At 39.4% G+C, this 27,247-nt stretch overlaps 1 protein-coding gene across 50 annotated transcripts in view; it reads right to left on the bottom strand.

Moving 5' to 3' along the window:
- The window catches only part of BAZ2B (bromodomain adjacent to zinc finger domain 2B), a 456,715-nt gene that overhangs the window by 137,964 nt on the left and 291,504 nt on the right, over positions 1-27,247 (bottom strand). For 44 of the 50 annotated variants that reach the window (XM_070070785.1, XM_070070790.1, XM_070070796.1 and 41 more), the window contains 2 exons: positions 26,992-27,138; positions 1,833-2,021 (listed from right to left, as the gene is read on the bottom strand). In XM_070070785.1, coding sequence (XP_069926886.1) covers positions 1,833-2,021; positions 26,992-27,136 — 334 coding nt within the window. In that variant the 5' untranslated portion in view covers positions 27,137-27,138. Of the gene's footprint in view, positions 1-1,832; positions 2,022-26,991; positions 27,139-27,247 lie in introns of those variants that run through there. The other 6 variants (XM_070070798.1, XM_070070799.1, XM_070070800.1 and 3 more) reach the window with 1 other exon arrangement.

Genomic DNA, 27,247 nt, shown 5'->3' with positions numbered 1-27,247 from the left:
CATTTTGGTTATGCTTCTGAATAAAACCAATTACACAGAATTTATACTTAAGTTATTGTGCCAAATCTACTAATTAAACACATTTGTCCTTTAGAACAAGCATAACCTCTGTTCATTTGGCAAAAAACAATATAGTATGCTCAGATAGGCACACTTTTATCATTAAAGACTGTCGTGTAGGCATCTGTTTATCCATCTCTTAAAAACTATAAGCAACATAAAATACACTATGTTAGTACAATTCTCAATAATTGGCCTGGTGCACAGAATACAAAAGATACTCAAACAACTTTGTATGTTAAGTGAATGAGCAAACAGTTTATGTAGGCTGGACACGTTATTAAATATTTTCTATGCAGTTAAGGATCAACATTAGTGAAGTCTAGAGAGGTATTTTTTTACATTTGTTAACTAACAACCCAGTGCAGAAGGTATTTGATTTTAACAATAGCGAAATTATATTTTGGTTAGAAATGCCCAAATTAATACTATAATTAAACTGTGATAAACCAATAAAATATTTAAGATTCCAGTAATTACATTATTACCTATTTTGATTTTTATTCAGCAATCTTACATTTCAGTAAATATCGGTTGAATATTTATCTTGTTAAACAACCATGCTAAAAACTTAATGGAATAAGTTCCTGTTAATACTTTAAAAGGAAATATTAAGATTTAGTTTTGGATTTTGTCTACTTTCATTATTTCCTCTCTACCATCCACTCTCTCAGACAACTGAATGAAAGAAATGACTCAAGAAATAGTACTTGAAATATAGATTTAACCATCTCCACATGTATAGTTAAAATAAGATATGTATTTCCATTAAAGCAGCACTTGACAATTCATTAACCATTAAAGTGGGCAAGAGCAAATAATGACATTTAGCAATTATGGACTAATTGCATGTGCAAGACACCCTATTCAGCACTTAACATGGCTTATCTCTGCCAGTCTTCACCAAAGCCCCTAGAGCCAGCTATCATTGTTATCTTCATTTATCAGATGAGAAAACTGAGACTGAGACCTTAGATAACTTGTGCAAGGTCACACAGCTATGAAGTGATAAAGTCAAATTTAAATTTGGATGTATTTGTCTTTAGAATTAAATATTAATATTTTAAATGATTTTATATCCACTAAAACATGCATCTCATCAAAATTTATTAAAGTAAAATAATCATTGAGAAACACATTCAAAACTCAAGTAACAAGACAAATTAAAGCATGATTTTCTAAGTGAAGCTTTAAGGGATACCATACTGAACTACTGTATCCTCATAACCTGTAGAATTTCAGGTAATACTGGTCCTTTCGACTAGTAAGTGGTGCAGCTCTATAGTATCTCCATAGTTGACGAAATCTGGAAAAATGCTAACATTTAAGAATACAGGACTCAAAATAAAAGTGCGGAAATATTTACTATAAGAACCAGACTTCAGTTTCACATTATATATTAAAAGTTTTTTAAATGAAATAAACCCGAGAAAAATTCAACAGACTACACTTACAATAAGTACACTTTTCTTTATGTTATACCATGCTTCAAGGAAAAACATGAGAAAAACTTGGCTGAATTCTTCTCTTCTGTAACAGATGCCCATCTCCCTTCTAAACACCTAACTACCTAATTAATTGCTCTCCAACCTAACACATAGTGTGTTTTATACTCTTGTTTATGACAAATAGGATTCAGCCAATTCTTGCATGAAAGTTTTAACACATCAGGCATTAGACTATTCTTTAGTTCTGTATAATAAACAAATTACTGCCTGAACATTTTTAAGCTTTTCTCCTTTCCTTGACCACTGTTTGTAACAGATGTTTACCTGGAAAAGATGCTAGTTGGGGATGTGCGGCTAAGGCTGTGGGTGTACCAAGTGTCCCCAAACCACCAAATTCTGAATGCCCTGAGCTGGCTGAATGTAGACCAAAGACTGGGTGGCTGACCATTGGGAAGGCACTCGACACTGTGGACAGGTTAAACGGCTGATCCCCAGCTGCTCTGAATAAATGTCCTGGGAGGGAAAAAAACACACTTAAAGTTGTGCTATAAAAACAGGTGAGATTTATCTGATGTCAGCGTTCATAGTTAAAATTTATAATTTACATTTTCTTCTGCATTTTTGCTCTTTTAAGACCCACAAAATGTTTCCAGAAACATGAAAATACTCTAAAAGTAATTCAAATGAATAATATGTTGTTTTGAATTTGAGAACCAATGTTTTAAGTAAGTAATTTTTACTAATTAAAATAGTTTGACCTGAGAAAATGAGGCCAATTTTCCGTTAATACATGCACATTAATAAATTATCAAAATTTTTTACACATAAGAAAGAAAAAATCCATTAATCTATTATTGAAAACCAAGGACTCAAGCCCATAATCTGTTACCAAGTCATTACTCAAATTGACATACACTCTAGACATGTTCCAGAACTGAAGCTCAGTATTCCACGTAATACCCCATAGGTGAAAAGAATAGCTTGATACCAACAAGGGATTAAGGAATAAACTTACTAGAGATTTCTAAATGCATTCATGGATGGTTACCAACTTAATGCTTATTATTTAACTTTCTGATCATAACACAATATTCAATTCAAATGTATATAACTTTTCAATCTCCACTTTATAAATAGATTTAGCTGGAATGTTATATATGTATTTATATAAAATATAAAAATATACATTATATATTTTTAATATTGTATAGAGATTTAGCAGAACAATACTTGGAATTCTTCCCTTTCATGAAGGAAATAATTAACATTTCCTGGCTTGCTACTCTGAAAATAGGATATCAAATCACATATTCCAGGTTATCAAAACAACTTTCCTTGTAAAAGATATCATACTCTACCTTAAAGTAAGAATGAAGCTTCCTTACTATCTCCTGTTTATATTCATTCTGCCTATGCATTGAAATTTAATTAATATTAAATTTCAAATTAAAATGATGTGAGAGTAGATTAAAACATATACGTTGAAAATAAATATTTTTTCCCATCATTACTAAATGATCAAGCAAGTCTCTCCCGTTTGCTCTTCTTTTAAAAATTATTCATTCATTTTCACTTATGTGAAAGGGAGAGAGGGAGAGAGAGAGAGACAGAGAGACAGAGACCTACTTCCATATACTGGATCATTCACCAAATGCTCTTAACAGCTGGTGTTGGGCCATGCTGAAGGCAGGAGCGAGGAACTCAATGCAGTCTCCCTTGTGGGTGGCAGGAATCCAAGTACGTGAGCCATCATTCCTTGCCTTTCATGGGTATACATTAGTAGGAGACTGGACCAGAAGTGAAGGAGCCAGGAGTAGTGACTTCTAACAGGCACTCTGATATGAGATGTGGGCACCCCAAGGAAGCTTTTAACTGTTGTGCCAAATGCCTACCTTCTGATTTTTTGGTCCCTGAAAACCTAAATATTATGAGTGTACCTGCACAAAGATTTAAATCTTAAATTCTTCACTGAAATATGCTATATTCTCCACTGGAAGGTTTAAATGCCTTTAAGTAAGATTTAAATAAATTGCTGTAAATATGTCTTGTATCAGCCTCTAAGGAAGAAGCTCTGATTAGGGTAGTGCTTCCAATACAACAAACCCAAGAAGTACATCTTAATCATTACAGTTACAAAGAAGGCCTATGAAGAAACTGTGAGATCAGAAAAGAAACTTAAGTGTCTTTTCTAAGTCAGGCAGTCTTCTATTTTGTTTACCTAAGTCTAAAGATAGGGAGTGAGTTATTTAGCCTAGTGGTTAAGATGCTTTCATCCCACACTGGAATTCTTGGGTTTGATTCCAATTCTAGCACCTCACTCCAGCTTCCTAGCAACACAGACTCTGGGAAGCAGTGGTGATGTTTCAAATAAGTGGGTTCCTGCCATTCACTTGGGAGATCTGGGTTGCGTTCTTAGCTCCTGGTTTTGGTCTGGGCATAGTCTTAGCTATTGCTGGTATGGGGGAGTGAACTAGTGGATGGGAGTGCTTTCTGTCTATATTTCTCTCTGCCTCTCCAATAAGTAAATAAGTTTTTAAAAATCTATGCAGAAAATTGGTGAATTGGTACTTTTACATCCCGGACTGTATTAGCAGAAGCTGATTCCAAATAAAATAGAGCACATGGCTGCAGAACAGATTACCACAAACATCAGTATCTTTAAGATTATTAATATGCCCCCCAGAGAGACTGTTTCACCTTTTTTCAGTCAATTCTCAGAAACCCAACTAATTTTTTTTTTTTTTTTTTTTTTTGACAGGCAGAGTGGACAGTGAGAGAGAGAGACAGAGAGAGAAAGGTCTTCCTTTGCCGTTGGTTCACCCTCCAATGGCCGCCGCTGCAGCCGGCGCACCGCGCTGATCCGATGGCAGGAGCCAGGATCCAGGTGCTTTTCCTGGTCTCCCATGGGGTGCAGGGCCCAAGCACCTGGGCCATCCTCCACTGCACTCCCTGGCCATAGCAGAGAGCTGGCCTGGAAGAGGGGCAACCGGGACAGAATCCGGCGCCCCAAGCGGGACTAGAACCCGGTGTGCCGGTGCCGCAAGGTGGAGGATTAGCCTATTGAGCCACGGCGCTGGCTTTAATTTTCTTAAATAGTGAGCTTGTGACTTTAAAAAATCAATGTTTGTTTTCATTTGTGATTACATATAAAATTTACAATTGTCGCCAATCAATTCAACTTCCTGGCTCAAATGGGATTAATCAAATGTTTTATTTATAAACATACTGTGACTTGTCATATTTCCTTCTCTATCAATTTTCCTGGCAAGCAAGTGGAACTAAACATTCCATTCCTAGGGATTTTAGAGAATCATGTGTCATTTAAATTCACAAAATAATAATTTAAAATTATACTTGCCAATTATATGTATGTACTCACAATTTGTTACAAAAACATTAATGGGATAAACTCAAAATTACCAAAACTATACGAAAATACTATACAAATGAAGAAAAACTGAGACGATCATGGTTGAAAAATAACAGAAATACTTCTTTTCTTTTTCTTTTTCTTTTTTTTTTTTTTTTTGACAGGCAGAGTGGACAGTGAGAGAGACAGACAGAGAGAAAGGTCTTCCTTTGCTGTTGGTTCACCCTCCATTGGCCGCCACAGCCAGCGCGCTGCAGCCAGCGCACCGCGCTGATCCGATGGCAGGAGCCAGGTACTTATCCTGGTCTTCCATGCAGGTGCAGGGCCCAAGTACTTGGGCCATCCTCCACTGCACTCCCTGGCCACAGCAGAGAGCTGGCGTGGAAGAGGGGCAACCGGGACAGAATCCGGTGCCCTGACCGGGACTAGAACCCGGTGTACTGGCGACGCAAGGCGGAGGATTAGCCTAGTGAGCCGCGGCGCCGGCCAGAAATACTTCTACAACTAATGAATTGGTGGTAAGCAAAATTCTCAGGTGTATAGTACAGACATTAATTTTATTACTGTGAAGAACAAAATGAGCTCTATCTGGAAGATCCCCCAAGCAGAAAGCATGAAACATAACTAAATGAACTTTGCAAAAACTCTTGCAAAAACAATTACAAACCAATCATACATAATTTGATAACAAAAAAAGCTCTTTTTTTAACTCTAAAAAGGGTAATCTCTAAAAGCAGTTGTGTAGAAAACATCAACAAAATATGAGTTTTATTCACCACAGAATTCAACTGAAAAAAAAAATGTATAGATGTGTACACAGAATTCCATCTAAGCCTGGCAATACTGCAGAGACAGGAGTTCAAATCGAGACTACTTTACTCTTTACTCCACTTTATTATTCTTTCTTCTAAAATTCTTGGTTAAAATATCAAAGCAAGGGGGTCAGTGTTGTGGCTTAGTGGGTTAGCCACCTGGGATTCCGGCTTCTTATATGGGTGGCAGATTGTGCCTCATCTCCTCTGCCTTGGATCTTGCTCCCTGCTAATGGCTTGGGAAAAGATGGAAGGTGGCCCAAGTGTTTGGTCCTCTGCATGCAAATGGCAGCCCCAGATGAAGCTCCTGGTTCATGGCTTCAGCTGGCCTAGCCCTGGCTGTGAACTAGCAGATGGAAGATCTCTCTCTCTCTCTCTTTGTAACCCTGATTTCAAATAATTAAATAAACCATTAACAAAATTAAAGCATGGAAAGCATTCAGTTGCCTTTCAAATAACATGAAAAAATATTCAAAATGAGAAATGTTTTTGAATGAATGAATTCCTTACTTATTTAGAGTAGAAGAGGAATATCCATGATTCCAAAGAGCTTCCATCAGAACAGCTCTGGAGTCTTTTTTCAAACACAGAAATATGCTTCTTCATTTCTTTTGTCTTACTTCATCAACTCCTGGTTCTGATACATACATATATGTGTGTGTGTATATATATATATGTGTGTGTGTGTATATATATTTTAATTACCACTTAGCCATTTAATCTTCCTCGATTCCATTTACCTCAATGATGGGTTTGATCACACAAAATTATACCATCTCCGAGGTCTTCATTTTCACTCTTTTACTACAATTTCTATATTTCTATTCCTTTATTTCTCAGCCCAGTCTCTGGTTTCTACCATTTATTTCCTTCCCTCTCACTCCAGTCTACAGATATTTACATTGGGGGAAAAAGTCTCTAACCTGCTACGTCTACCTCCTCTGCACTTCTCAGAATTTTTTAATGTTTGAGCCAAGTTCCATGCCTCCCTTCCACTTGATCTGTAAAGGCACTAAGTATTCCTAATTGTTATAGCCAACTAATTGTTACTCTTTTCATCCTTATTCTGTCCCTAGAAGTCTGTACTTGATTGTCTCTTATTAAGAGTCATTAAACTGCAAGACATGTAATGCTATCTTTTTTTTAAAAAAAAATATTTATTTTATTTATTTGAAAGACAGAGTTACAGAGAGAGGTAGAGATAGAGAGAGAGGTCTTCTATCTGCTGGTTCACTCCCCAAACAGGAGTAACTGCCAGAGCTGGGACAATCCAAAGCCAGGAGCCAGGAGCTTCTTCCACATTTCCCACATGGGTGCAGGGGCCCAAAGACTTGGGCCATCTTCCACTGCTTTCCCAGGAGCGTTAGCAGGGAGCTGGATTAGAAGTGGACCAGCTGGGACTTGAACCAGTGCCTATCTGGGATGCCAGTGCTACAAGCCAGGATTATACCTGCTGCACCACAGCACCAGTTCCAAACTCTCTATATTCTTAACTGTGTATCTTTCGATAATACTACTGCTCCCTTTATCAGATTTCCTTTTTCCTTTTTTCCTAAATGTAAGCATTTCTAAAGGTTTTGTGCAGCCACTTGGTATATTTTCTCCCTCAGTTATTTCACGTGGTTCCATTGTTTTTACTAATCACCTCTATGCAAATAAATTCTAAGCCAGGATTTTATTTGAGCTCTTTGACAGCAAAACTTTAATCTTATTCATCTCAGTATGCCCAGTACTGGACACAATTTGAAACACTGTAGTGCATGACCACTGCTTCCACTGCTGTATTTTTGGTCATGTTATTTCTTCCATTTCAGAAATTCAAAGTCTATATCACATGCTCTTTGACTTCTGTCCTTTTTTATCATACCCATTCTTTACTAATTGCCTCAAGAATATACTGTCCCAAAGTATTTGGAGTCTCCCAGAAGATAAGTTTTGGGCTTTCTTTGAACATTCATGATATATTACGATCTACAGGTTTATTCCTTATTTGCCTGCAATACTCTCTGGCTGGATCCAAAGCCCCTAATCAGAAATTCAATCCAGGTATCCCACAAGGGTGGCAGGAATCCAGTTACTTAAACTATCACCACTGCCTCCCAAGGCCTGCATTAGCAAAAGAAGCTGGTGTCAGGAGCTGGATCTGGGTATCGAACTCAGGAGCCAAGATCTGCAATATGGGACATGGGTATCTTAACCAGAATCTTAACCACCAGGCCAAACATGTGCCACCACAATCTATCATTTATCATACCAATAATAGGGTATAGTTATTTCTTATGATTTTTTTTTTTTGACAGGCAGAGTTAGACAGTGAGAGAGACAGAGAGAGAGAGTTATAGACAGTGAGAGAGAGACAGAGAGAAAGGTCTCCCTTCCGTTGGTTTACTCCCTCAATGGCCACTACGGAAGTGCTGTGCCGATCCAAAGCAAGGAGCCGGGTGCTTCCTCCCGGTCTCCCGTGCGGGTGCAGGGACCCAAGCATCCTCCACTGGGCCATCCTCCACTGCCCTCCCGGGCCACAGCAGAGAGCTGGACTGGAAGAGGAGCAACTGGGACAGAATCCAGCACCCCAACCGGGACTAGAACCCCAGGTGCCAGTGCCACAGGTGGAGGATTAGCCAATTGAGCCACGGTGCCAGCCCTATTTCTTATCATTTTTCCTGTTACAAAACATTGCACAATGCAAACTGTTAACAGAGGACAGAGACATTCTATGACTCCTGCTGTGGGCAACTCCAAGAAAGTTTTCAATTCAAAAGGCTAGAATAATCAGAAATCACTCTTTAAATGATTAGAGGTATATTATCTTTTTCTCTTCTTCAGTTGAAAAACACACATAATGTTACTAAAACTTCATTGGGTAGTTAGAAGCTAATTTAAAAACTTCTATATTGTGGCTTTAATTTTTTTTATACACCAGGGGGTGCTGGTTTGATTAAACCTTTAGTTGCATTTGAACAACAATTTGAACAACACACTTAGCCTTCAACTATCTTAAACTTTCAAGCTACTGTTCACAAGGTTATTTTTGATCATTGACTGGTGATAGTTCAGTGAATCTTATAATATTTAAAACAAACCATATTCTGTATTAACAAAATAGCAGAAAGATAAATTTTTACACAAAACAAAATATAACACAAGTCAAAAAGGCTCTACTAACCTTACGACTATAAAACAAAACTATTTAGAAATTAAAATGCTCCTAAATTAATATACTCAATATCAGCAGAATTCCCAAATAAAACCTTTCTTCAAGTTTTTCTAGAGAAAACATTTGTAAACTCATAAAATAATAATTTTAGAAGACTAAAACAATTCCTTTGTAACAGATATTAACATTCAAATACAGGTTCAATATCAGGTGTGAAACATTTATTTTCAGGACCAGTGTTTTGGGTTGGTAGGCATCCCAGATGGATGCCAGTTTGAGTCCTGGCTGCTCCTCTTCCTCCCAGCTGCTAATGTCCTGGGAAAGTAATGGAAGATGGCCCAAGTGCTTGGACTCCTGCACCTGCATAGGAGATCCAGAAGAAGTTTCTGGCTCCTGGCTTCTAATTGGCACAGCTCTGGCCTTTCCAGTCATTTGGGGAGTAAACCAGTGGATGGAAGAACTTTGTCTCTCCCCCTCTCTGCCTGTAGCTCTAAATCTCAAAGAAATAAATAGTATCTTTAAAAATTATCTTCATTTTTGGTTTAAAGGATGGGAAACAATGTGTATATTTTTGCTTAATGAAAAGTAATACATATTTAAAATGCCTGAATTCTTAATTTAAATTATAAGAAGCTGAATATTTTTCAGGAAAGCTTTTGAAATTCTACCAGTCAAGAATATAAAAGTGATTAAAAGCAGCACACAGATACCAATATGTCAGTAAATAAGGCATAGTAACTTTGTTTTTATTATTATTAATGAATAATACAATAAGGTTTTCCCCCCTCACAAAAATTAAATAGTAGAAATACTAAAGTAACACCTTTACTTCCATCATCAGTGAAAAAACTGTCCTCTAAGGCAAAGTCCAGAAAAAAATTAAAACAAAAAAACTGTGAAAAATAAGTCTGCTAAAGCATTTGATCTTTCAAAAACTAAAAGAGACAGCTTACTATATTACTTTACATAATACTTTTTCATAGGCTAAAAATATTTTTAATCTTTCAGTGCTACCCCAACTTGTTACGACATATTTTCTAATTTTTGTTTCTAGTTCCTTAAAACTGTAAGAAATTTTACAGAATTGCAAAATCAGTCTCTGTTGTACAAACTGCTAATCACCAAAAATGGTAGTGTATTCAAATAAAACTCTATGAATACTTTAATTAACACCAATAATAACTGGGTGTATACCAAAGTGAACATCACCAGAATGGTTGTAAATGAAAAAAAAAATACTCAAATTACAGGCTTACATATTAAAATCCTTAAATACGTTAATTTTCAAAAACTTTGAAATTCAAAATATATGACTTGAATTTTGATTAAAGAATAAGCAGAAAGAATTCTAGAATGAACAGTGATAAATCTTTCTCCTCAAGCAATCTTCAACTCATTCCTGTATTCTCAGAATGTTTTCAGACAGTTAACCTTTTTTTTTTTTTTTTTTGACAGGCAGAGTGGACAGTGAGAGAGAGACAGAGAGGAAGGTCTTCCTTCCGTTGGTTTACTCCCCAAATTGGCTGCCACTGCTGGTGCTGGACCGATCCGAAGCCAGGAGCCAGGTGCTTCTTTCTGGTCTCCCATGGGGTGCAGGGCCCAAGCACTTGGGCCATCCTCCACTGCACTCCTGGGCCACAGCAGAGAGCTGGACTGGAAGAGGGGCAACCGGGACAGAATCCGGCACCCCGACCGGAACTAGAACCCGGTGTGCCAGCACCGCAGGTGGAGGATTAGCCTAGTGAGCCCCGGCGCTGGCCGAGACAGTTAACCTTTACATTTTAACATTTAACAAGACACATGGGGATGGGAGGCGATGGGCATATAGCCCAGCAGTTAAGACTGCTTGGGATGCCCACATCCCATATCAGAATGCCTGGGCTGGAGATCTGGCGGGGTTCCCAATTCCAACTTCCAGCTAATGTGCACCCTGGAAGGCAGCAGGTGACAGCTGAGGTACTTGGATCACTGACACCCATGTAGGGGACCAGAATGGAGTTCCTGGCTCCTGGCTTTGACCAAGCTGTTGTGGGCACTGGGGGGAGTGAACTAGCAGATGGGAAATTTCTATCTTTGTTTCTGCCTTTTTTTCTGTTTTTAAACCAAGCAAAATAAATATTTTTTTAAAGCACAAATAGACCTCACTCACTATGGCTAGGTGAAAAACATTAATTTAATGAATCCCATGGCACAAAAGCTTTAGGAAAATGTTCACTTTAGATAAAGAAGCTGGACTTAAGGTTTACCAAAATCCAATTTCTCTCTCCTTTCTTGGCTCTATTTCCTCAGGTGGGCTTGTCCTCTCAGGAGTATAGGGGAGAAAAACAGGTATCCTTCCTCTCCAGCACCAGTAAATAAATCTCAGAATGGCATCTTTTTGGTTTTAATCAGTCTGTCTTGCATCATGTGCCCCTCTCTTAACCAGTCGCTCTTGTGTGGATTGGCTAGGTTGGGTGGTGACATGCCCTCTGTGAAGTTTTAAATAAGCAGTTTTTTAGAAGTAAGTGACTGGGGCTGGGTGCTGTGGCATAGCAGGTAAAGCTGCTTCCTGTGATGTCATCACATCAGCACCCCATATGGGCACTGATTTGAGTCCAAGCTGCTTCTTTCCAATCCAGCTCCCTGCTGATGTGCCTGGGAAAGCTGCAGAGGATGGCCCAAGTGCTTAGGTCTCTGCACTCATGTGGGAGACCTGGAGGAAGCTCCCGGCTCCTAACTTTGGCCTGACCCAACCCTGGCCATTGTGGCCATTAGGAAGTAAACAAGCAGGTGGAAGATCTGTCTCTGCCTTCCTGCCCTCCAATCCTGCCTTTCAAATAAACAAAAATCTATAAAAAATAAATAAATAAAAAGTGCCTTATTTGGTGGGAGCAGGGAGAGACAACTTATGATTATGGTGTAGTAGTGCAGTGGGAACATAAATACTCCATAGATAACCATAAATATGTTATTAAAAATACTGGAAAGCATCCAAAAACAGAGAAATTCCACTGAAGAGTTTTAATCCAGAAAAATGGTGGCTAGAAGGAATAAGAATGTGACTTTCTGGTCTGATAATGCTGCCTAAAGCTCACAGCTATAATGACAGATATTGGTGGAATAATAACCAGCAGGTGTATCCACTAGAGGTACAAGATGTTAACATTCAGGGCTAAGAAAATATCTGGAGGGGCCAGCGTTGTGGTGAAGTAGGTTAAGCCTATGACAAGAGCATCCCATATGAGTGTCAATTCGAGTCTGGCTGCTCTGCTTCTAATACATATCCTCGTAATGCGCCTGGAAAAGCAGCAGGGAATGGCCCAAGTGCTTGGGCCCCTGGTAACCACATGGAAGATCTGGATGAAGCTCCTGGCTCCTGCCACCTGTCTGGCCCAGTGCTGGCTGTTTCAGCCATCTGAGGAGTAAACCAGCAGATGGAAGATTCTCTTTCTCTCTCTCTCTCTCTCTCTCTCTCTCTCTCTCTCTCTCTCTCTCATTCTCCCTCTCTCTATGAAACTCTGAATTTCAAAATAAATAAATCTTAAAATAAAATTTACTTCTTACAGCAAAAATTACCCATAAAAGACAACAACAACAACAAACCCAGCAGATAACATCACTACATTTTCCAACTACAATTAAACTAAAATTCACATCAATTAAAAAAAAAAACTAAATGCTAAATTATTGACTTCTAAACAATTCATCAGACAAAAAAGAACTAACAGAATAAATCAGAAATTATTTTACTAGAACTATAAACTGGCAAAATATAAAAATTTGAGTAAATAACATCATTTAAAAGAGAAATTCACAACATAAAATGCACAAGGACAAAGGTTTCAAATAAAAAGATTTAAGCTTCTCCTTCAGAAACTAGGCTAGCGGGAGGGGTTAGAAGACAAATTCACTAACAGAAAAATAGAAGGAAACAATAATGAAACAAAACAAAACTGAGAAAATTCAATGAAACCAAAAGCTAATTCTTCAAAAAGACCAATGCAATTGATAAACCTCTATTTACTAAGAAAAAAGAAACACCACAAATAATGAGTATCAACAATGAGATGGAAGACATCACTGCAGCTCACACAGACACTGAAAGGATAAGGTAATATTCGGAAACACTGAGCCCATAAATTTAATGGCTCAGATGAAATGGACAAGTTCCTCTAGAGATATCACCCAGTGCTTACTCAAGAAGAAGAAAACCTGAATAGTTCTACTACATATCTATATTTTAAAAGATGTTTACAAGATTTCAAGCAAAGACAAACGCTCAGGCCCAGATGCCTTTACTCATGAATTTTTACTATATATTTAGGGAAGAAGTACATCAATGCTATATACAATCTTCCAAAAACTAACATGGTGAGAATCTTCCCAATCATTTCCAACAAAGTAATGACAAGGAAGGAAAACTGCAGGCCTAAAAGACCTCATGAAAATAGATGCAAAAATCCTTAAGAAAATTTTAGCAAATCAAACCCAATAATATTTTGAAAGGATGATACACCATGATTGAGATTAATCCCAGAATGTGATGGCCTAAAGTTTTTTAAAAATCAACTTAATTCGGCCGGCGCTGCGGCTCACTAGGCTAATCCTCTGCCTAGCAGCGCTGGCACACCGGGTTCTAGTCCCGGTCGGGGCGCCGGATTCTGTCCCGGTTGCCCCTCTTCCAGGCCAGCTCTCTGCTGTGGCCAGGGAGTGCAGTGGAGGATGGCCCAGGTGCTTGGGCCCTGCACCCCATGGGAGACCAGGAAAAGCACCTGGCTCCTGGCTCCTGCCATCGGATCAGCGCGGTGCACCGGCTGCAGCGCGCCGGCCGCGGCGGCCATTGGAGGGTGAACCAACGGCAAAGGAAGACCTTTCTCTCTGTCTCTCTCACTGTCCACTCTGCCTGTCAAAAAATAATAATAAAAAAAAAAACAACTTAATTCACCATATTAGCAAATTAAAAATGAATTACTATAATAATAATTTAAATAGTTGCAGAAAAAGCATGTGACAAAATTCAATACCAATTCATAGTAAGAAAAAACTCAGATCTGGCATCATAGCACAGCAGTTTAAGTCGCTGCCTGCAATGTCAAGCACCAGTTCAAGTCCCGCCTGCTTCACTTCTAGTCCAGCTTCCTGCTAATGCAATTGGGAAGGCAGCAGATAATGGCCCAAGTACTTGGGCCCCTGCCACCCACATGGCAGACCAAGATGGAATTCCAGGTTCCTGGTTTTGGTTTGGCCCAGTCCTGACCATTTTGGCCACTTGGGGAGTGAACTAGCTGATGGAAGATCTCTCTCTCTCTTTCTCTCTCTCTCTCTCCCTTTATATATGTAACTTGGTCTTTCAAATAAATAAAATAAATCTTAAACAAAAATCTCAGCAAAATAGGAACAGAAGGGAACTTTCTCAATCTATGAGGAGAATCTACGAAAAAGGTACACCACCAGACTAAGAAATGAAAGAATGAATGATTCACCCCTAGGATTAGTAACAAGTCAATGGTGTCTGTTAGCATTTTTTAAATTTATTTTTATTTATTTGAAAAGACAAGACAGACACGCAAACTCAGTTTCCCCCAAACTATGCTTATTGTGATCACAGAAAATCCAGTCAAGAATGTATTAGGTAAACTTTAACTTACAGTGTAGGTCACAGGAATTGTGCATTTGTGAGACCAATCTGATATGTGTGACAGAAAAAAATACTGATCGGCAATATCTGCTTTTTATTTGGTGTGCACACGTGTGCGCACACACACACATACAGAGAGTGAGCGAGACTCTGTGCTTGAACCATCACCACTGCCTCCCAGGATGCATATTAGCTGAAGTTGGAATTGGAAGTGAAGCCTGGATAAGTGTATGGAAATTTGCTCAATATCATAGGTCTGTAGAGAAATTAAAACCCAAACCAGGAAATGGTGTTGTAGTGTAGCTGGTTAAAATGCTGCACATGATGCAGGCATTCCTTAGTGGAGTGCTGCATTGAGTACTGGTTGCTTCAATCTAATACAGCTTCCTGTTAATGTGCTTGGGAAGGCAGCACAAGATAGACCAAGTGCTTGGACCCCTACCACCCATGTCGGAGATCAGGATGTAGTTACTGGCTCCTGGTTTAGGCCTGGCCTAGACCTGGATGTTGCAGGCATTTGGGGGAATGAACCAGCAGATAGAAACTTTAGAAACTTTCTCCCCCAATTGCCCTCAATGCTCTACCTTTCAAATAAGTATTTTTGTAAAAGCAGTCTATACTGGTCTGGCGCTGTGGCACAGTGGGTAAAACCACCATCTGCAGTGCTAGCATCCCATATAGGCATGGGTTCGAGTCCTGGCCGCTCTACTGGCAATCCAGCTCTTGACTAATGAGCCTGGGAGAGTAGCAGAAGGTGGCCCAAGTGCTTGAAACCCCTGCACCCACGTGGGAAGAAGCTCCTGGCTCCTGGCTTCAGCCTGGCCCATCCCTGACCATTGAGGCTATTTGGGGAGTGAACCAGTGGATGGAAAGTCTCTCTCTCTCCCTTCTGTCTCTTTAACTCAGCCTTTAAAATATATAAATCTTTAGGCCGGCGCCGTGGCTTAATAGGCTAATCCTCCACCTAGCGGCGCCGGCACACCGGGTTCTAGTCCCGGTCGGGGTGCCGGATTCTGTCCCAGTTGCCCCTCTTACAGGCCAGCTCTCTGCTGTGGCCAGGGAGTGCAGTGGAGGATGGCCCAAGTGCTTGGGCCCTGCACCCCATGGGAGACTAGGAAAAACACCTGGCTCCTGCCTTCGGATCAGTGCGGTGCGCCAGCCATGGCGGCCATTGGAGGGTGAACCAACGGCAAAAGGAAGACCTTTCTCTCTGTCTCTCTCTCTCTCTCTCTCTCACTATCCACTCTGCCTGTCAAAAATATATATATATATAAATCTTTAAAAAATTGTCTATATATACTTAAAAAAACAAAACACACTGTACACCCACTAAAAGGGCTAAAATTGACAAGTTAGCAAGGACACAGAGTAATAAGAACTCTCATATACTGCTGGTGGGGGATAACAAATTTTAATGCAACTTTGGAAAAACATCGACACATGTGTATTAAACAAAATATATGCTTATCATATTCTCCAGCAATTCCATTCCTAGGTATTTACTCAAGAGAAATAAAAACACCTATCTACACAAAGACTTGTTACTTCAATATTCACAACTGCCCCAAACATAAACATTACAATATCCATCAACAGTAAATAACAAACTTAAGCACAGCCATATAATGGAAAATTCCTCAAAAATATAAAGGAATAAATTATTGATACATACAACGATGTGGAGGAATTTCAAAAGCATTACACTAAGTGAAAGAAGCCAGGATAAACCAGAGAAGATGATGTGATTCATTTACATGAAATCCAAGGAAATTTAAAACAGTAGTGATAGAAGGCAGTTCAGTGATTGTCAGAGCAGGGATGGAAGAACAGTCCTGACTTCAAAAATATACAAGGCAAATTTTGGAGGTGATGAAAGTGTTATATATCCTGGAGGTTATATCAGTATATCTATCTATCAATCTATCTATATAGATAGATATATTTGTCAAAATTCATTGAAGCAGATACACTTAAAAGTTAATTTTATTGTATACAAGTCACTCTTAAATAAAACTAGAAGTAGGGGTTTGCACAATCAATTTCACTCTGTAATGAGAGTAACTGATTAAAGCAAGACAAGTATGGAGTTGAAGAATCCAGTTAATAATGAACTTCAATGATTCAGGTGAGATTGTAGTATAGACTGTGGTAGTGGAGACAGAAAGTTTACAGAGTCAAGCTTTTTTTTTTTATTTATTTTATCTGAATGGCAGAGACACAGAGAAAGAAACAGAGAGAGCTCCCAGCACTGATTCACTCCACAAATGCCCCCAATAGTTGCAGCTGGGCCAAGGCCAAAGCCAAGAGCTAAGAACACAAGCCAGGTCTCCCACGTAAGTGGCAGAAAGCCAATTACTTGAGTCATCACTGCTCCTCCTGGCATCTGCACTGGCAGGAGGCTGGAGTCAGAAGCCAGAGCCAGGAATGAAACTCAGGTACTCCCTTGTGGGACACAGGCACTTAACCACTAGGCTAAATGCCTGTTCCCTCAAGTTATTTTCAAGGTAAAATCAATAGGATGCTGTTGTGAAAGCAAAAGAGAAAAATCTAGAGATTACTATTTTTATGGCTTAAGCTATTGAATGAATTGGCAAGAATCTGAATGAATTGGTGTATTTAAACAAAGAGATAAGAGGCCTCAGGATCAAGACCTGGGAAATGCAGCATTTATGAACAAAGACATTTGCAAAGAAAACTAAGAAGTAGCAGCAAGATATATCAGAGAAAAATGAAGAGTGGTACCATGGAAGATAAAAGATTTCCAAGAAGAAGGGGGTGGTCAACTGTGTCAAATTCTGAAAGGCTGATAATAGGATAGCAAAAATGGAATTGGTGTGGTTTGAGATAGACACGAAAAGATAAGGAGGAGAAAGCATATGTAGGTATCTCTTTTAAGAAGTTGGGCTTTAAAAACTACAGTAGACAACAGGGCAATAAACAGAGGAGTATTTAGGTTAAATAAGGGTTTTTGGTATATATGAGCTCCTGTAAAAAATGAATTAAAAGGTCACTTTATTTGATGCAATCTCTGCATAGTTTTTATCAACATGCACCTTTTATGAACTTTTTGAAGGACACTTGGATGCATGGTTTCAAATTATTTATTTACTTATTTTATTTATTCAACAGAGATAGGGAGAGACAGAGATTTTTTCCAATCACTAGTTCACTCCCCAAATGGCTGCAACAGGGGGAGAAAGGCAGTCAGCAGCCAGGAACTGAATCCAGGTCTCAAAGGTGGGTGGCAAGAATCTAATCATTTGGACCATCATTGCTGCCTCCCAGGGTCTGCATTAGGAGGAAGCTGGAAATGGGAGCCAGAGCTAGGCATTGGACCCAGGTATTTCAATATGGGACATGGGCATCCCAACTGAAGGCTTAACTGCTAGACTGAATGCAGATGCCTGGCCAGGATTTCGAAACTTTTTCACAGCAAAATAAACCTGTCATTTTATTCCATTTTCCCTAAGTATTTTTTAAAAATTTTAATTGTTTTAATTATTTAAGAAAGAGAGATAGAGATAGAGAAATAGGGAGAGAGACAGACAGAAAGACAAAACACTCTCATCTCCTATTTCATTTCCCAAATGCCCTCAACAGCTGGAGCAAGGCCAGGGCTGGAACCAGAAGTCAGGAATGAAATCCAGGCCTCCCACATGGGTAGCAGTAGTCCAATAATTGGAGCCATCACTGCTGCCTGTCAAGTTCTGCGTTGACAGAAAGCTGTAGTGTAGAAAGCTGGAGCCAGGAATTGAATTCATGCACTCTGTGGGACCCAGGCATCTTAACCACTGGGCTAAAGGCTTGCTCCTCCACAAACTTTCTAAAGTACCCTTGGACTATTTTTTTAGGATGAATTATATTAAGAACATGTTTTTATACTTCTAGATATGGCCCAGTACATAAAGAATGATACTATGTAGAAGGAATTAAATCCTTGAAAAAAAAAGTCCTATACTCTAAAATGTAAACAGTGTAGATGATAGCTATTATGTATTAGAGTTAAGAGCCATATAACTTTGAGTTAAGGATTTATTCTATTTGGTTTAATTTATATTCTCCCATAGAATGATATGTCAAAGGAGATTTTTAATAATTATACAGAAGCTATTTGATGCATTGCTGAAATATTATGAATGAACCATTTGAATGGGAATAAACCTCATATGTATGCATCAGAAAAGTTCATTACAATACAGATATGGCAGGGGGACTAAAACCATATGAATTGAAGCCGGTAGACAACTGGTTCATCCAACATATATTTCAACCTCCATTTAGTGTGCTTTCCTGTGATGAAGGAGCTGGAAACTAAAAACTACATTTACCAGTCTGCTGCAGCCAGGGTTCTGGAAGTAATTTAGATGCTGTCAATCAGATGTATTTGGAAAAAATTAAAAACAGTTAAGCTGAGTGACTGGTAACACATGAAGTGTCTTTCTTGCTGGTTCAGATCTAGCAGAAAGCACAGACCAGCTCTGGAGCCCATTCTGTCTGTGGATTTGTTATCACTGGATTGCAGCAGTTGGTACAGTGGTGTCCTGATTGAACCAGAAGTAATTTCCTCAGCAGGTCAGTTAGATGTGGAGGCCAAGTACCAGCTCTTCTATAATTTTTAATGTATCTGATTCTTTATATTAAATCTTTTTTTGCTTAAAAATAATTTAATGATCTTTGTTATCTCTAGCTGAACTGATACATTAACCAAGAGCCCAAACTGGTGAGAACTCCAAAACCAAAAGACAAATTCAGTTTGTCACACTGGGCTGACAGCTAATAACCATGTACTTTCCAAAATAATTCTAAAGGGGAGGTACAGTGCTCTGAATTCAGATCACTGTCATGTGAGGACATGGCAGGAAGGTGTCATCTCTGAAGCCGAGACCAAGACCTCATTGCTATGGTTCATACGTTAGAAGCTTGGTCCCCAGTGTGGCAGTATTAAGAGTTGGTGGATCTTCAAGAGATGGGACCTATCAGATGGTTACTTGGGGCTACTACTTCAGAAGAAATTAATGTAGTTCTCACAGGACCAGGTAGTTCTAGCAAGAATGGGTCACTATAAAGTGAGGCCACTTCATGTGCTTGACCTGTTCTGTATATAGCTATTTTTTTTTTTTTGACAGGCAGAGTGGACAGTGAGAGAGAGAGACAGAGAGAAAGGTCTTCCTTTTGCCGTTGGTTCACCCCACAATGGCCGCTGCGGCCAGCGTGCTGCGGCCGGCGCACCGCGCTGATTCGATGGCAGGAGCCAGGTACTTCTCCTGGTCTCCCGTGGGGTGCAGGGCCCAAGGACTTGGGCCATCCTCCACTGCACTCCCTGGCCACAGCAGAGAGCTGGCCTGTAAGAGGGGCAACCGGGACAGAATCCGGCGCCCTGACCGGGACTAGAACCCGGTGTGCCGGCGCCACTAGGCGGAGGATTAGCCTATTGAGCCGAGGCGCTGGCTACATAGCTATTTTCCTTAACACTTCTCTGCTGTGTTGTGATAGAGCCAGGGGCTGCCATCTCCAGATGGTAGAGCCACACTGTCTGCACTTTCTAGCCATTAGAATCATGAGCTAAATAAACCTCTTTTCTTTATAACAAAGTAGTTAGTGGTAGAGATGCCCATTAGGAGGCCTACTTCCCATATTAGAGTGCCTGGGTTCAAGTGCTAGCATTGGCTTCTGACTTTAGCTTCCTGCTCATGCAAACCTTGGGAGGAAGAAGGTAATGATTCAAGTAGTGGAGGCCCTGTAATCCATGCAGGAGACCTGGATTGAGTTTCTGGGTCTGGCCATGATCGAGCATAGGCTGCTGAGGGATTGAACCTCAAGCTCAGCTGTGACAAATCCATGGCATAGAATTCAACTGGGCCTAGCCATATCATCCCTATGGGATTTGGACATAGATAATTTAGTAAGTGGTATGTGTCTAGAAATCTATCCATTTCTTCTAGGTTTCCCAATTTGTTGCCATACAGCTCTTTGTAGTAATTCCTGATGACTCTTTTATTTCTGTGGTATTTGTTGTTACATTGCCTTTTTCACCTTCAATTTTATTGATTTATATCTTCTCCCTCTTTTTTTTTTTTTTTGGTTAGTTGCACCAGTAGTGTATCAATTTTCTTTATTTTTTCAAAAAACCAGCTCTTCATTGCACTAATTTTTTGTATTTTTTTGTTTCAACTTTATTTATTTTGTCTCTAAATTATTTCCTCCTACTAATTTGGGGTTTGGTTTATTGTTTTTCTAGGACCTTGAGATGCACTGATAGCTCATTTATTTGGTACCTTTCCAATTTCTTCATGTAGGCACTGACTGAGATAAACTTCCTTCTTATCACTGCTTTTGCTGTATTCCATAAATTTTGATATGATGTACTGTCATCTTCATTTGTTCCCAGAATTTTTTTGATTTCTTCTATGACCCACTATTCATTCAGGACCATATGCTCAGTCTCCATGTGTCTGCATACGATCTAAAGAGTCTTGAGTTGTTGGTTTCCAGCTTTATTCCATTGTGGTCAGAGAAGATGCATAGTATGAGTTCAATTTTTGGAATTTTCTGAGACTTGATTTATGGCCTAGCATATGTTCTATCCTAGAGAAAGTTCCATGCACTGATGGGAAGAATGTGTATTCTGCCACTGTGGGGTGAAAAGTTCTGTAGATATCTGTTAGGTCCATTTGGTGTATAGTGTTGATTAACTCTGTTGTTTCCTTGCTGATTTTCTGTCTGGTTGATCTGTCCATTCTGAAAGTGGGGTAATGAAGTCCCCCATTACTATTGTATTGGAGTCTATGTCTCCCTTTAGATCCATTAACATTTCTTTTAAATAGCTAGGTGCCCTGTAATCAGGTGCATAAACATTTATTATAGTCACATCTTCCTGTTGAATTGACCCCCCCTGTTTTTTTGACAGGCAGAGTGGACAGTGAGAGAGTCAGAGAGAAAGGTCTTCCTTTTGCCATTGGTTCACCCTCCAATGGCCACTGTGGCCAGCGCGCTGTGGCCCGCGCACCGCGCTGATCCAATGGCAGGAGCCAGGTACTTATCCTGGTCTCCCATGGGGTGCAGGGCCCAAGCACTTGGGCCATCCTCCACTGCACTCCTGGGCCACAGCAGAGAGCTGGCCTGGAAGAGGGGCAACCAGGACAGAATCCGGCGCCCCGACTGGGACTAGAACCTGGTGTACCGGCGCCGCAAGGCGGAGGATTAGCCTACTGAGCCGCGGCCCCTTAATCATTGCACAGTGCCCTTCTATGTCTCTTTTAACAGTTTTTGTGTTAAAATCTATTTGGTCTGATATTAGGATGGCAACACCAGCTCTTTTTTGGTTTCTGTTAGCATGGAATATTTTTTCCATTCTTTCACTTTCAGTCTGCCATGTATCTTTGCTGGTGAGATATGTTTATTGTAGGCAGCAAATAGATGAGTCTTGTTTTTTAATTCATTCTGCCAGTCTGTATCTTTTTACTGGAGAATTAAGGCCATTTACATTCAAGGTGACTATTGATAAGTTATGACTTGGCCCTGCCATTTTTCCATAAATATTCCTATTGATTACATTGTATTTCTTTTATACTTCTACTGGAAGATTTTCTGCCTTCTCATTCTTTCATAATGATGGCTATCTCTGTGTTTCTGTGTGTAACACATCTTTAAGCATCTTTTGTAAGGTTGGATGAGTGGCAACAAATTATTTCACATCTGTTTGTTATGGAAGGTCTTTGTTTCACCTTCATTCAGAAATGAGAGCTTTGTGGGGTACAGTATTATGGGTTGACAGTTTTTTTTTTCTTTTAAGACTTGACTATGTCTTGCCATTTCCTTCTAGCCTGTAGGGTTTCTAATGAGAAGTCAGCTGTGAGTCTAATTGGAGATCCTCTGAAAGTAATCTGGTGCTTCTCTCGTGCACACTTTAGAATCTTTTCTTCACATTTTACTGTGGAAAGTTTGACTATAATGTGTCATGGTGAAGATCTTTTCTGGTCATGTCTGTTAGGAGTTCTATGTACTCCCTCTACTTGGGCGTCCCTTTCTTTCTCCAAATTGGGAAAGTTTTCTGTAATTATTTCACTAAATAGGACTTGTAGCCCATTCTCTCATTCCACACCTTCAGGAACTCGTAAGACCCATATGTTGGGTTGTTTGACCCAAAAGTCTCCAACACTGTTTTTAAGTTTTCTATTTTCTTCCTCTTATCTATCTATCTATCTATCTATCTATCTATCTATCTATTTAGGTCTGTCTGTAAGATTTCCAAAGATTTGTCTTCTAGTTCGGATATTCTTTCTTCTGCATCACCAAGTCTGCTGTTAAGGCTTTACACTGCATTTTTTTATTTGCTCTATTGAATCCTTCATTTCTAATATTTCATTTTGATTTCTCTTTAAAATCTCAATTTCATGGGAAAATTTTCATTCATGTCATCTATAGTTTTCTTTAACTCATGGATTTACTTCTGATTACTTCTGAGTAATCTTATGATTACTTTTTAAATTCCATTTCAGCATTTCCTCAATATCTTCATCTTTGTATTCTAGTATTGAAATGTTGTTATGCCCGGCGCCGCGGCTCAGTAGGCTAATCCTCCACCTAGCGGCACCGGTGCACTGGGTTCTAGTCCCGGTCTGGGTGCCAGATTCTGTCCCAGTTGCCTCTCTTCCAGGCCAGCTCTCTGCTGTGGCCAGGGAGTGCAGTGGAGGATGGCCCAAGTGCTTGGGCCCTGCATCCCATGGGAGGCCAGGAGAAGCACCTGGCTCCTGCCTTCGGATCAGCACAGTATGCCAGCTGCAGCGCGCCAGCTGTGGCGGCCATTGGAGGGTGAACCAACAGCAAAAAGGAAGACCTTTCTCCCTGTCTCTCTCTCTCTCACTATCCACTCTCCTGTCCAAAAAAAAAAAAAAAAAAATGTTGTTGTGTTCTTTTGGGGGGATCCTGGTTTCTTCCTTATTCTTGTTTCTTGAATTTTTGCATTTGTTTTTAGGCATTTAGATGGACACAGATAATTGATGTCAACATAATTCTTGTGTTTTGCTGTTTGTTGTTCCACAAGCAACAGAATCTCTGATCTAGGAGTCTCATGTCTTATGCTGGCATTTATTATGGTAACAATGTAAATCCTAAGTAGGTATAATCTTGATCCTGACAAGGTGTTGTTTCAATAGAAAATAGTTGATCAATTAAAGACTGAAAGTAGGTTTGAATTACATCCTTTATAACTCAGAGGAATTCTGACACACTACTGATGAAGATGACTGAGAAATTACTGTTTCTCTAAAAGAAAATAATTGTTTAAAACAAAATGATATCAGAAGGCCCAGTCGAAAACTGTTGAGGTTTTGCACTTTAAAAACAAAAATTTTGTTTTGTTGTTTCTATGTACCATAAACATTGGAGATCAAATTGTTAAACATAAAGTGGTTGGATCACTGTTCCAATTCTCTGTTAAGTGATTTTAATATCCCTGTTTTCAAGTAAAATAATATATATATATAGTTATTATAAAATAAAGAGTGATTGGGCCCATTGTTGCTTTTTGACTTTATTTTAAAATACAGAGATTTATCAGGCAGTATATAGGCCAAAAACAACAAATCAAACAAGAAAGGAAAATATAATAAACTGAGTTATACAGGACAACCAAGTGTTCTGTTAAGTAACTTATGTGTTTTGGAAGGGAATGAAATGCTGCATTTTAAACATGAACTACAACATAGTGAAAGTTTAAATAAAAAATCATGTAACCAAGAAAGTGAAAAAACTCATGCTGTAGGTACTAAAAATGTAATGTTAATAAGTAATATATTTCTGAGTAAATAAACTACTGTCATTCAATGAAAGCATCTTAACATAAAAGCTGAACTCTTTTATTAGCAAATAAACGATTAAAAAAATCTTTGTGGACAAGATTTATGTAGGTACTAGTAGCATACCCCATCCCTTATGCAACTTCCAAGCACCAGTAACAAAGAACAGTGCCCCACATATGTCTAAAAAGAATTCTAAGAAATTCCAGCATCATGAATTCAGAAAACTCAAGGTTGCATATTCAAAGATGTTATGGAAACCTTCAGCATGATAAAGATATTTCTCCAGAAATACCATGACTGATTTTGAAATAAATCAAAAGAAAGAGAATAAATTAGAAGAACACATAGAAAGGAACTGATAATAAAAGAAAGAAGAAGACTTATAAAAAATGAAAGAGTAATTACAATAATGCAACAGGGTACAATGATTTAGACAAGCACTCTACAGTAAAGCATCAATTGTGGTATCAATATCTTGAGCATAGCATATTATCAATGAACTTTAAGGTCGAACCATCATTTTAAATAAAATTTGTTGAATTACTTGATGAAGACTGTATAAGCTGTAGGAAAAAATGGGCTATATTAATTCTAAAAACCACATTTTAGTTATTTTATAATCATAATTACAAAACAATTTTTAAAAATTGTTCTGTGGTAATCCAGTGACAAAAGGACACCCCTTTATCATTCCATGGATTAGGCAAATCAAAATAAGTGAAAGTTTAGCTATGAAAATTTGCTAGGATATTTTTAAGTAAAAATTCCATATTACGCATTTTATTTATAAAAATTATAAACCTAATCTTAAAAAGTAAAATATCATGGCCGGTGCCGCGGCTCAACAGGCTAATCCTCTGCCTAGCGGCGCCGGCACACCAGGTTCTAGTGCCGGTCGGGGCGCCGGATTCTGTCCCGGTTGCCCCTCTTCTAGGCCAGCTCTCTGCTGTGGCCCGGGAGTGCAGTGGAGGATGGCCCAAGTGCTTGGGCCCTGCACCCCATGGGAGACCAGGAGAAGCACCTGGCTCCTGCCTTCGGATCAGCGTGGTGCGCGGGCCTGCAGCGCGCTGGCCACAGCGGCCATTGGAGGGTGAACCAATGGCAAAAGGAAGACCTTTCTCTCTGTCTCTCTCTCTCACTATCCACTCTGCCTGTCAAAATAAATAAATAAATAAATAAATGAATAAAATAAAAGTAAAATATCATTTAGTTCTACTGTTTATAAACATGAAATGGGAATGGCATTGTGGTGTAGTGGGTAAAGCCTGCAGCTGCAAGGCTGGTATCCTGTATGTGAGCACTGGTTTGTGTCCCGGCTGCTCCACTTCTGATCCAGCTCCCTGATAAGGGCCTGGGAAAGCAGTGAAAGGTGGCCCAAGTGCTTGGGCCCATGACACCCATATTGGAGACCTGGAAGAAGCTCCTGGCTCCTGGCTTTAGCCTGGCCCAACTCTGGCTGATGTGGCCATTTGGACAGTGAACTAGCAGATGGAAGACTGATTCTTTCTCTTTCTCTTTCTCTTTCTCTTTCTCTTTCTCTTTCTCTTTCTCTTTCTCTTTCTCTCTCTCTCTTTCTCTCTGTCCCTCTCTTTCTCTGGCTCTCTGTAACTCTGCCTTTCCAATCAAAAGGTAGATTAAAAAAAAAAATGAAATAATCTAAAAAATAAAAAATATTTAAGATTAAAGTGTTTCCTACTAATAAAGGAATGAGTTAATCTAGTTTAGATATTTAAGAAAAAACAACAGAAAATATTATACCAAACCTGTGTAAAAGGGCAAAGAATATTTGGGGCATTACTTAAAGATACCATGTACATAACTGATCAAAATTGGGAATATTTTTACCTTATGTCTTTTTAGTAACATAAACTTTGTTCACACTTAAACTTGTCATATTCCAAGTTTTAAAAATTTTTCCCATCGGGCCGGCGCCGCGGCTCACTAGGCTAATCCTCCGCCTTGCGGCGCCGGCACACCGGGTTCTAGTCCCGGTCGGGGTGCCGGATTCTGTCCCGGTTGCCCCTCTTCCAGGCCAGCTCTCTGCTGTGGCCAGGGAGTGCAGTGGAGGATGGCCCAAGTGCTTGGGCCCTGCACCCCATGGGAGACCAGAAGAAGTATCTGGCTTCTGCCATCGGATCAGCGCGGTGCGCCGGCCGCAGCGCGCTGGCCGCGGCGGCCATTGGAGGGTGAACCAATGGCAAAAGGAAGACCTTTCTCTCTGTATCTCTCTCTCACTGTCCACTCTGCCTGTCAAAAAAAAAAAAATTTTTCCCATCAAGTAAATGATGTATATTAGTACACATCTGTGAACTGGGGTAATGGAGCTTGTGATGGTCATTTCAAAACTGGAAAACAAATTTAGGGCAAAGGGTCTATAGCACTGGTGCAGTCCTTACCAAGAAGGACTCCTTTGTATTTCCTCAGGATCCCTTATGGGCCTATTGTTTAAAAAGACTTTACCCTTGACAGTTTATTAGTTAAAATGGCAAAACAAACTAAGACAATAAGGTTAAATTCTCAGAAAGAGTTTCTAATAAGCATGGAATAATAAGTGATACTTCAGTGCAAAATCCAGAAAAAAAGGCAAACAGATGAGATCTTTAAAAGCCATCGTTCAACAGGTTCCTGGAGGTCATGAGAATATTTTATTCAAAGATCAATAAACATTATGATGCAAAAAGTATAAAAGCAGAGTATTGTAAAATTGAGTTAATGAAGGGTATTCACCACATGTGTTGATTGTAGAGCTAAGTGAAGCAGCTCCAGTGGAAAGGCCGCCTTTTGAAACTGCTGAAGCCACAGAAGGTGTAGAAGATGAAGTTGGTGTCGTAGAGGAGGCTGTGGAGGATGGTAACCGTTCTCCAGACTCCATATCTATCAGAGAGGGAGAAAATGTGAATTCTCTGATTAGTTAGTGCAATTGTTCAAAAGAATTAAACATTTTTTTTTTTTATTTATTTGACAGAGTTAGACAGTGAGAGAG

The sequence above is a fragment of the Oryctolagus cuniculus genome, chromosome 3 (genome assembly GCF_964237555.1).
Source record: "Oryctolagus cuniculus chromosome 3, mOryCun1.1, whole genome shotgun sequence".
Classification (NCBI taxonomy): domain Eukaryota; kingdom Metazoa; phylum Chordata; class Mammalia; order Lagomorpha; family Leporidae; genus Oryctolagus; species Oryctolagus cuniculus.
Note: the sequence above shows the minus strand (reverse complement) of the source record. Positions and strands in the feature narration are given on the sequence as shown.